Source organism: Aotus nancymaae, unplaced genomic scaffold, assembly GCF_030222135.1.
Source record: "Aotus nancymaae isolate 86718 unplaced genomic scaffold, 86718_ANA_hifiasm-v0.15.2.pri h1tg000057l, whole genome shotgun sequence".
In the NCBI taxonomy this organism is placed as follows: domain Eukaryota; kingdom Metazoa; phylum Chordata; class Mammalia; order Primates; family Aotidae; genus Aotus; species Aotus nancymaae.
This window is the reverse complement of record NW_026988471.1, coordinates 35,222,798-35,235,104: the sequence shown is the minus strand read 5'-3', so window position 1 is coordinate 35,235,104 and position 12,307 is coordinate 35,222,798. Positions and strand designations below refer to the sequence as shown.

General features: G+C 39.6%; 1 protein-coding gene across 1 annotated transcript in view; it reads right to left on the bottom strand.

Annotated features, from left to right (window-relative positions):
- The window catches only part of CRIM1 (cysteine rich transmembrane BMP regulator 1), a 193,560-nt gene that overhangs the window by 144,466 nt on the left and 36,787 nt on the right, over positions 1-12,307 (bottom strand). The window contains exon 2 of the mRNA XM_012475341.3: positions 6,181-6,354. Coding sequence (XP_012330764.2) covers positions 6,181-6,354 — 174 coding nt within the window. The remainder of the gene's footprint in view (positions 1-6,180; positions 6,355-12,307) is intronic.

Here is a 12,307-nt window from a genome sequence, read left to right as displayed (position 1 = left end):
TGGGTTATTTTTATTTTCTATACAAACTCACAAGAGAGATCTGACTTTTCTCAGGGATATCTCTTTGTAATTATACACCATAAAGCATGTATGTATGAATTCTACTTAATGAGCTACTGAATTATATTTAAAAATTGCTTGTGACAAATAGCTCTATGTGGATGTCAAATTTAACCTGTCCAAAACAAAATTCTTGAGTCCTTCCTAAATCTGCCCCTCCCCCTAGTAAAGGGCACTACAATTTGCTTAAACTCCACATCTAAGAGTACTTTTTGATTTCTCTTTCTCTCAACATCCATATCAACAACTCCTGCTACTTCTATTTCCAATGATATCTCAAATCCACCCAATTCTCTTCATCTCCAGCTCTCAGGTACGAGTCCCCATGATCTCTGACATGAACTACTGAAAGAACCCTTACCAGCCAGCTCTGTTCCCACTCTTGCATCTCCCCACCCCAACCAGTCTCTTTTTCCACCATATTCATGTTTTAAAAGACAGATCATGTCAAACCTTTGCTCACAATCCTTTATCAGCTTTCCTATGTACTCATCAGAAAATCCACATACCTCATCATCTACAGGGGCTCAGGTGGTCTGGCCCTTACTCCTCCTTTACCTCCTTTACCCCATTCTGGTCGTGCTGTTTCTTTTTGCTTCTTCTTGCTAGTCCTTCAACATCAAGCTTATTCTCTCCTTAGAGCTTTTGCAGTTGCTCTAAATTCCTTCCCTATGGAATTCTCTCTCCTCAGGTCATCATAAGGTTGACTCCTTTGTGCACTGAGATTTCAATTTGAAATGCCTTTCCTTCATAGAATATGTCTCTGACATCCCTGGATAAAGCAATTACCTAAGTAATTCTCTATCACAGCATCCTGGTTATTGTTTTCGAAAGCTTGTATCATACTATAAGCTATTTTCTTATTTATGTATTTATTGTCTGTGTGACCATCAAGCTCTCTCAAATTTGAGAAACTTAGGAAACACCCTTGGTGTGTGACACCCAGGCTCTCCATGTATAAAAATGTGAGTGGGAGCAGAGCTGGAGGCCTCTGTCTTCCCTGTACTTAGGGGATGGCCGCAGGTTTCTTGCTACAGCTGAAAGTGTCTCCATGCTACAAGTTCTGGTGGCAGGACTTAAGTCAAAGTCCCACTTAGGAATTAAGCTCCACGAGAGCTGTATCCTCAGCAACAACAGTGCCATGTACGTACCTGGCATTTCATAAATATTTGCTGGATGAAATGAACAGCTGAATGATTTCCAGTGTGTATTATATTTCTTCACCAAATGTGGCATAGTTTCATACTTCTGATTAATTCTTGAATTACGACCACTCTGAATTACAATAGTTTTTTTAAAAGCCATGTACCCAACTTGAAATTATATGCAAAATTAAAAGTCCAACTTATTCACTGCATCATGGAAACCTTTGGTATTGACTTTACCTATAATCACTAAGCCCAGAGAGGCCCCTAGAACACCCCTGCAGCAGCTGTAGAAGCTGGCACTGTTTTTACTACTGTGTCAAATTGATGTGCCCATGGTGTACTAATTTCACTTTTGTGGTGCTCAGTCCAACCTATACCAAATCACTGATGCATAGGTAGTAAGGCATAGAAGTAAAAACTTTGTTAAGATCAAGGTGGGATGACTTGCAGGTCACTCCCTTTATCAGACTTCTTCCTTAGAAAATACAGATCACTCGGACAAACTATTCTGCACAAAGTCATGGCTGACTGTTACTTATTTCCTTTATATTTTGACAAACTGATTTTATGTTGAGATATGTTCATGTATTTTAGTAAAGAAAACAGTGAGTAAAATTCAGGACCAACTCCTTTTAAACAAACGTTAAGTAATACACAGGAACTTTTTCAATGCCCAGAAATTTCCAGTATTCTCTGTAAGTCTGTAATATTGAAATGCCCTGCAATGACTTCCACGTTTTATAGCAATACCTCACATTCATTTTCAGCATCATCACCAAAAACATAGAAATGGGGACCCATGTTTTCTCATTATGCTCTGCCAAGAATACTATTCTTCTTGCCCTATCCCTAACACTGCACACCTTAATACTATAAACTACTCAAAGTAGAGTCCCTAAAAGGAGGCTTTAACTAGACTATTCACCTTCCTGTAAGAAATTTGGGAGCAAGCATCATCACTGCACTCTTAACCCCTCTTGGCTTTGCAAAATCACCCAGGTCCTGTAAAAATCTCCCTCCTAAATCCCACTCTGTGCCTTCTAGAGCTTATCAACAAAATCCTTTCTGCCCTCATTCTTCCCTCTGGATGTTCCCTTCACCTTCTTGCTTAAACTGAAACCTACGTAGTACCTGGCTACTCTTTTTCCCTTGAAGTCTTCTCAAATGGGAACGGCTTTATCTCCCACATTTCATAAATCCTGGCAGGGGCATCGGTATCCTGTTTGTTCTCAATTCCACCTTCAGATCATTCTTCCTTTTCCCCTTTAAAAAAATAAAACCTTGTCCACTTGAAGCGTGTGCAATTAGATGCACCAGCCACATGGAGGTGTGGCATTTACCTGCAGAACTTCTGGCTCCATGTCTCTTCCCTGCTACTGTTCCTTGGCATCTTCATCATTGGTAGAGGCACTTCATCCTGACTCAGCTATCTGACCTCCCACCCCTCTTCAATCAACTACATCATCCATGGTAATTTCTAACCCTCACTACAATCAATAAAAACTTTGTCTTCAGGTATTCGTTTCTACTTACTTCCTTAGCTTTCTCCCTCAAATAATTCTTCAACCCCACTAGAACCTCCCCTCTACTCTCCACATCACTTACTCACTGATTTTTGTCTCCTTTCCAATGTGAATAACATGGTCAATCACTATAAAGCTCTCTTACATAATCCTCAATCCCCATGACTCCTTCTCTCTTTCTACCAGACTTGTCAGGAAAAATCCCACCCTGGTACCTCTCTACCTACACTGCACACCTACATCAAACTAGAGAAAATCACATAATTGTGCTGGCCGGCCTCTCTTCAAAGGCATAACCACTAACCTCAAGTAAGCTGTCAGCACCAATAGGTGATCCCACCACTTTTCCCTTGTTAATTTATTCGTCCTCTCCTTTCAAGATGTCTGTTTACATTTTCCTCTCTCTCTTCAATTTTCCACACCCCTTCTTCCATCTCAATGTCAGATGATGACCTTGATTTATACTTCTCTGAGAAACAGACAATTTTGTTCTTCTTATTCCTCAAAGACTTTGCTCCTGCAATCGTCTTTCTTATATTATTGGCTTTTCCTTCTTACTAGATCATTCTGGTCATCCAAACATGCTGTAGTATCTCCTATATTTTCTTAAGCTCTTCTTGACCTACATTACCCTAAAACAATTACTCCTATTTTCAGTACCATTTTATCACAAGACTCCTCAAAAGTCTTCCTACTTCCATTACTTGCACTGTCATTCTACTATTTCAGGTTAGAAATCTTAGAATCATTTTTGTGTAATTTTCATCCTTCCCTTTCTTGCTAGCAGATACTATAGGTTCTTTCATCAAAATGGTGCATATCCATCTCTTCTTTGCTGTTTTCCTGCTGCCACTGTAAGTCCAGTTTCTTGTGGTAACACATCTAAACAGCTGAAAAGCTCTCCAATGAGCCTCTTCACTGCCATTATCTCCCTCTGCTAATCCATTTTGCATCCCACCACAAACAAAGTCTGCCTAATGTTGACTTCACCATCTTCTTTCTGATTCTGTCTGTTCATAAACCTACAATGATTTCTGATTGCTCATATTACCCGGCGTAAGCACGTTTAAGACATTTCTAGTCTAGTCCTATCCTGCCTCGAATCTTTATTTCCTATTGTCCACCAACATAAAACCCTGCTCTTTACGACCAGTTTCCCAAGTAATATTCCATGTAAGTCATGCAGATTCCCACTTCCACATTTTATTCTTTTGTCCATATTGTCCTCACTCCTGAAATCCATCATCATCACAATTCTAAATTGCTCAGACTCTATCCTCCATGATACCTTATCATATAATTCCAAATCATACTTCCTTGGCCCTGACGTCCTATAACATTCCAACTCTCTGTCACCATTAATGACGTGAATATTTGTAAGTACGATTTCATCACTAATTCTTTCATATACAATATATACCAGAATATAAGTAGACTTTTTCTTTCAAAATTGCTTCTCAGAAAAGGGAAATCCCCAATCCTGACTTCTTTAGAAGATCTCACATACTGCCTGGTGCTTTATTTTGAATAACAAAGCACTGTTTGTAGAAGACACATTAACCCTAAATGACCTCAACGAATTCCACATTTGGATTACATGGAAACCATCTGACATAAAATAAAAGGTAAAGAAATTCAATCAGATACAGTAATTATTCCTGTGGGAATGGTCTCAAAATTGGAAATGCTGGATCTCACAAACAGCCTCTTTACAATCACTTTAGAAGTCAATAAAGTTAATCTAAACATTGCAAAGATCATAAACACATGACTAACTAATTACAAATGCAATTGTCCTAATTTTATGTGAAGAGATACTAGGTTCTGGGACAAAACTTCCTGTGACAGCATCATCCTTAGATTCAAAATCTGCTGCACCTCAAACAACTCAGGTGGCAGTGAAGAAGGCATGTTCTAGGAGCAGGGCATTAAGTGACCTGAAAGGGGGCCTGAGTGGAGACAATGACAGCAATGGGGAGGCATTCACCATTCAGGACGGTTCCCTGAAATGTAAGAATGGCAAAAAGTAACAATTCTGAATTGCTGGATGACTTTATATGAGTTTAAATGTGTATGTGCAACTAATTTATTAACTATGTAAATAGACATGTGACTATGTCATCTATATCCCCTAAATGTTTACATACTGATGTTGGCAAAATACTCTTTTGTGGCCAGCATTGGGTGTGGGTAGCAAAGGGCAACCGGACAACAGAAATGAGTTAGGTACCCAACGGTATTGTTTAAGTCAAGATGTGAAAGAAAGAATACTTGGTGTGGTTAGCACTAGGCCTGATACTCATCAAATGCATGGAAGCTCAGCTTCCCAATGTTCAAATTCAAGGACTGGACTAAATGTTCTCCAGGATTCTCTGTAATTCCCAAATGTTATTTCTATTGTTTTCTACTCTATTATCTTCTAATGAATCAGTGGCACTGATAAATACAAAGAGAAATGTTATTTTGTAAGCTACTGCAAATTTCTTCTTCCTTACCATTTACTATAACTTGGAAACTAAGTAAATTTCCAAAACCTCAGTCCTGCTGTACTGCCCTTATAAGCTTGATTTTTGGACTTTAAGAATCCTTGGTATTATAACCACTCCATCTTACAATGACATCATTTTAGGTATAAGAGGTATATGTAAAAATGTCTCTTTCAGCTTTTTTTTTTTTTACCCCAAGAGGAAACTGGGGATAAGAGTTTAACGCTGGTCAGTGGCAGAGCTGAGACCCAAACCCAGGGTTTACCCCTTTTTAATTTTGGCTATGAGCCATGGCACCGAACTCTGGGTACTCCACTCGAGATGACTGTGGTGATGAGTCACATTTTCAGTTTCTTGAAGTTTTTTCTCATTTGTATGTATGAATGTACAAACGTCATGGGCCGTATCAGTGTAATTTTCTTGTTACTTGAATGCAATTTCTGACTTCTCTCCAGAGGCGAAGCACCTAATGATCCCTCCACACCCTATGTGATTCCTGCCCTCCAGCAAAACCAATCTAAGCCTTCAATCATCACTGCACAATTCTACCATTTCTGCTAAAGAGATAACTCTTTCATGCCAGATGAGCCGCATTTCTAATTAGCAGACTCTCCTCATGGAGCACCATCCTACGGTAAATCAAGCAGAATGGACCTGGTGACAACAGATGCTGATCTCAAACACACGGCTTGTGAAATTATCCATTATGCAGAGGTGGCCTAGGAGTGCTGGCACAGAGGGCCCCGCTCACACCACCACAGCACTGCCTGCTAATCCGCAGCACCTCAGAAACACACACATCACATCAGCACCCGGTAAACTTTATGCACCTTAGTTGGGATTATGAAAACTACCACTCTCGGTAAACTTGTCTTTGCCTTTTCAAGCTCAAATACTATTACTACTCAGTGTTACACAATGCTAAGGCTTACAACTGAAGGATCAACAAAAATTAATGCTTACCTTCAATTCTCTTTAAAGCTGAAAGGCACATATCCTGACTTGGAAACTCAAAGGGATTGCTGCAGGTTCGAATGGTGTTACATTCACATTTCCCATTGATTATATTGCAGCCAGCAATAAGGTTTTCATTGCATGGTTTAAAACCAAGCAGTTGGTCATCAGTCCAGTTCTCATCTGTAAAACAATTAACAACCAGATAATGTGTGTTTGCAGCTTCATTCAAAGGCCTGTCTGAGAGCAAAAATGCACTGGGATGTCAAGATTAACATTCAATTTTGACAAATCGATTTGTGAAAGGCAGTCTGGTTGAAATTTTACAAATGAATGAAACCCAACTTCTTCAATAATAATGGAGAAAACTAAAATAATAGCCATACACATAGGCGTTTAATAGCTATATGCACAAAGGTTTGAAATAAAAACCCACTACTTCTCTTATGTGTTATTACAAAAACAATTGAGATGCCTTTAAAATGTTTAGTATCAAATAAAGATTCCTGGTTTTTATGTTCAATAAAATTACAAGAGTTATATTTGTCAATCTACAAAATTATTTTTTAAAAAGCTCTTTTTTGGCCACGCACAGTGGCTCATGTCTATAATCCCAACACTTTCAGAGGCCAAGGCAGGGGGACCACTTGAACCCAGGAGTTCATGACCATCCTGGGCAACATAGGGAGACCCAGTCTCTACAAAAATTTTTTAAAAATTAGCTGGGCATGGTGGTGCATGCCTGTAGTCCCAGCTACTCAGGAGGCTGAGGTGGGAGGATCACTTGAGTGCAGGAGGTTCAGGCTGCAGGAGCCATGATCACACGACTGCATTCCAGCCTGGGTGACAGAGTGAGAGACCCTGTCTCTTTAAAAAGCTGATTTTTTTTACTCTATTGGTAGAGACCAACTTCAGGTTTAAAACAGCTCTTCAACTTACTACATTAAGGCAGCTAATAATCAACATCAAAAATCAGACACCACCAAAAGAATAACAATGAAGGGGATCCCCTCTAATGCATTTGGGGACAGACTGATAGTGTCCATCACTGCCAACCCAAAGCCAGAAACAACAAAACTAAAGGGCTGCAGCTCAGTGACAGGCTGAGGTAACTGATTAATGAGACTGAGACCAAATCAGGTTCTGACATGGAATGGAGCAGATCACCATAAATACAGTAGATTTTAAAAACAGCTATCATGGGACTCAGCTCCAAAAAAATGCAACAAATATGACAGAATCATACGCAGGCTCAATTCTTAATAATATTCCTCAGAGTTGAAACATCTCTTATAGGAAACTAGACTATTTCTCTATGGGCCATTATATGGGTTTTTCCCGTACTTAACATTATCTTTAACAGATACTTTTCCTACCTGAACTGGGTACTAACTGTTAAATAGTAAACACGTTTTCTGATAAGCATATCTGAAGAGAATTTTTAAAAGTACTTGAATTTAAGAAACCTTAAACCTGTTGCTCAAACTAAGGCAGGTATAAATGCCATTTTAAGAATCTGTTTTGGCTGGGCTCACGCCTGTAATCCCGGCACTTTGGGAGGCCAAGGCAGGCAGATCATCTGAGACCAGCCTGGCCAACAATGATGAAAATCCCATCTCCATTAAAAATAGAAAAATTAGCTGGGCATGGTGGTGCTTGCCTGTGGTCCCAGCTACTCAGGAGGCTGAGGCAGGAGAATCACTGAACCTGGGAAGCAGAGGTTATAGTGAGCCGAGATCACGCCACTGCACTCCAGCCTAAGCAACAAAGCAAAACGCCATCTCAACAAAAAAAAAGCATCTGTTTTCACAGAAGACAGTACAAACAAATGGCTCTGATTTTTATAGGGTTAGCGTTTATTGCTGGCATCATTGCTCAGTGCATAAGTTAGGCAAAAGTCCGCTCTCCCTGACTGAAATAAATAATTTTCTCATCAAGAGGTCTTTACACGAATATCATTTACTACATAAAGAGCTTCAGGGCGGTCCTTTGAAAAGGGATAATAGAAAATCTCTTGTGTTGGCCGGGCCCAGTGGCTCACACCTAGTGGCTCACACCTGTAATCGCAGCACTTTGGGAGGCCGAAGCAGGTGGACCACGAATTCAGGAATTCAAGACCAGCCTGGCCAAGATTGTAAAACCCCGTCTCTACTAAAAATACAAAAATTAGGTGGCCATGGTGGCAGGTGCCTGTAGTCACAGCTACTCAGGAAGCTGAGGCAGAGAACTGCTTAAATCCAGGAGGCAGAGGTTGCAGTGAGCCAAGATTGCACCACTGCACTCCAGCCTGGGTGACAGAGTGAGACTCCATCTCAAAAAATGAAAAAAAAAAAAACTCTTGTGTTTTGATTTCAGGAGATCAGGCTCACTTATTTGATCAAAGCTTCAGCTTTTAGTAAAATGATTATCTTTCAGATTTGAAATTTATACAGACACACAATTTATATTTTAATATTTGTTTTCTTATTTAGCCTATATTTGGTCCTGAGAAACAACATGTGTGTGTATACACACACACACACACGGGGAAGGAGAACAACCTATATATATATAAACACAACATCTATATAAAACATACACACACAAAGGTACATTCCTATCTTCAACAAATGAGACTACTAAAGTACTCTGAACGGAAAATCAGAAAAAGAACACCACATTGAAAAAAATTTAACATGGACAAGAAGGTGATATTTGTCTTCCGTTATAACAAAATGCGCATCCAAATGATTTCTTATCTCTGTTTAACTGTTAACATGCCAGTAGTGCTAGCATTTTACTATAGTTCAGTCAGATTTGTTATGAAGGAATTTTTGTGACTACATATGCAAATTTATAACTCAAAGATAGTTTAGCCCTACGAATTAAAAAAACTTGTAAGAAATTCAAGTAACATTTCAGCTGCTGAAAAAATTATGTATATTTCTCCTCCTTTCCTTCATAGTTTTGAGAGGAAAACTTTATGATGTTCTTGTAAATACGTGCAGTTATTGAGTTGATTCTACTGCAGAATATTTTCCACAGTAAACATCCCTTCCCACCATTATAATTGGAACTCCCTGAAGACATCACTCTCCTGAACTACCACAATGTCCTCAAACCTGGCTCCCTGCCACTATTCTCTTGTCCCTCCACCTCATTCCCCACAATGTCCCCAGATCCATCTTCCTCAAAAAACAAACCTGCCCAGTGGTTCTCTCTTGGCAACAAGACAATGTCCCAACTTCTTACGGTTGAGTATCAGCTTCTTCATGACATGGGTTGTAGCTACTTCTGCAGACTCGTCTTTCACCAGTCCCTCTACCATCCTAACGCTCTGGGCCTGCTAAGGCTCACTATAAACCCGCAGGAACTGTTCCCAGGCCTTACTCGAGAGTGTCGCCCTCCTGGTATACCTCCTTCCCTTCTTCCTCCAATAGCTCCAGCTCATCCTTCAAAACCTAGCTCAGATGTTACCTCTTCTGAGAAGCCTTCTCAACCTGCCTCAGGAGAATATGCTGCTCCATCTTCCATGCACCCACAAACATCTGCAGAAACCTGTTGTCCCCTACCACAGTGGTTTTATGTAAGCCATAATTCCCCAGTAGACAAAGAAGCCTCACATATGTATATATACACACGTGTGTGTATATGTGTGTATATACTATACATACATATGTGTATACACACACGTCACTGGTATGGTCAATGCACTTGTCTGTGTTTGTCTTTTTATTAAACAAAAAAGTACCTAATTGAAAAATGTGTTTATCTATATATATAAACACACACACACACATATATATACACATATATACACACATATATAAAAAAATCACAAGGAAAACTTTCAAGATACTATAAAGAACATTTATACAATACAAATCTATTTTAAAAGCTTATCATTACAGCATTGTATGAGGCACACATTTCAAAGAAATGCTTGGAATACTGGGAGCATTTCTCAGTAGGCATCACCTGTCATTACTCTCCTCCCCTGTTCAGCTCTAAGACTTCAACCTCTTTTCACCTGGATGGCATCAACAGTCCTTCCAAGTAGCCCATCTCACAGCCAGCTGGTTTTCACTGCCAGATTCTTTTCTCTGCCTCCCCACAGGAAGATCATTTCCCCCAAATCTGAAATCAGAACTAAAAGGCCTTTGATGAGGCAGCTGGCCCTTTGCTGTTTTCTGCTTCTTTCTCAGCAGAAGCTTCCTGGCAGCAGCAGCAGCAGACTCACCTGAAGATGCTTAGGTGAGGACTACCTAGAGATGCTTAGGTGAGGGTGACCATTCCCCTCAGAAACACTGTTGCCACTATGTCCAGCCAGGAAGCATCTCTGACTCTAAAGCTAACAATATCTTAGACACTTTAAATTTTTTTCTGAGAGTAAACCCTTTTAATTATCTGCCCCCTCGTAATCAATACTTTTTTTTTTTCCTTGGGAAATAGTTTCCCTAAGTAACCACTGCTTCACAGGATCAAGTACCACATGCTACCGAGACAAATGCTTTTCTGGTATTCGATTACAGAATATTATATTTTAAAATAATTTAACAAAATCAACAAGGACTGAAAGCAAAAATGTAATGAGGTTTGATTATAGAAATCAAATCTGAGCCCAAGAGTTCTGCTGACAGCACTTGGCAAATTATGTTTTCAAATCTCTCTTTTCCTAAGTAAATCCACAAACACAGCACAAGAATCGAGGCTCTGATTCTCTACTAGAGTTCCTGGTTTTTCCTTGGAATGGCCAGGAAAAAAAAGTTAAAAAACAGAGGTACTGGCCTTTAACTGTATCAAGTAGGTTTTTTCCTGGTACCCTAAATGTGACAAGATGTAGTCTCCTAGCCTGAAAGGTCAAGACAACTGAGGTACCTCTGCAAATGTATTTTTAAGTTTATAATTTCTGCAAGATACTAAATTAGGATATTAGATAAGTTACTTTCTCTAAGTATAGAGAAACCTATTAATTTCATGAATGAATTCAAATTCATGCATGTTCAAATACATCCAATATTGAGTACTATAGTGAAGTGGCAGGTATATTTAACTGCTAAACCAACACTTCCACTTGGATATTCAGAAAACATCTTGAAATACTTTCTCTCATGACAAGCACTGTACTTCAGTATGCAGCAGAATTACTTTATGTGTATTTCCCATTTCATCCCACAGAACATTAATAAGATGTGTAACTGAGGGCTGAAATTTAATAAACCTGTATTGCTTCGATCAAGGGCATTCGTCAAGGAAACCAATTTTTATTTTATTATTTTGTTTAATTACTTGTCATTTTATTACTGAAAGTACATGGTGAATACAGTAACTTACTAGCACAATTTGGTGCCACAGCCTCTATTCACACTAACATATCAGGAGTTTTATGTACCACTGTTTTTGTACCATTAGTGCAAAGTGCAAACAGAAAAAAAGCGAATAAAATGTTAATATTATTATGGAAATAGTTTTGACCTCATGTACCACCTGAAAAGGGCTTGGAGTTTCTCAGAGGTCTGTAGCCCACACTTTGAGAACTGCTGTTCTAAAGAGCATGTCCTGCAGGTACACCTGGGCCAAGGAATAACAGAGAATGCTGGGTACCTCTTCTAACAGTTACCGTGGAATCATAAAAATGAATGTTTCTTTAACGTTGTTTCGCTAATATGTAACTGGTAAATAGGAAAATGGTGTCAGTGTAATACAGATGTTCTGTTGGTTCTCATGTGATTTTTCCCAGCACATTAATGTTCTAAAAGAATCAAAAGTGGCCAGGAGCAGTGGCTCACTCCTGTAATCCCAGCACTTTGGGAGACTAAGAAAGGCAGATCGCTTCAGACCAGGAGTTCAAGACCAGCCTGGGCAACATGGCGAAACCCTGTCTCTACAAAAAAACACAAAACTAGCCGGGCGTGGTGGTGCGTGCCTGTAATCCCAGCTACTTGAGAGGCCGAGGCATGAGAATTGCTCGCACTTGGGAGGCCGAGGCATGAGAATTGCTCGCACTTGCGAGGTGGAGGTTGCAGTGAGCCAAGATCGCACCACTGCACTCCAGTCTGGGCAACAGAGTAAGACTCTGTCAAAATAAATAAATAAAAATAAATATCAGGAGCAAGTTTTCTCACAATTAAAAGTCTTACCAGCATATGGAAGCCTT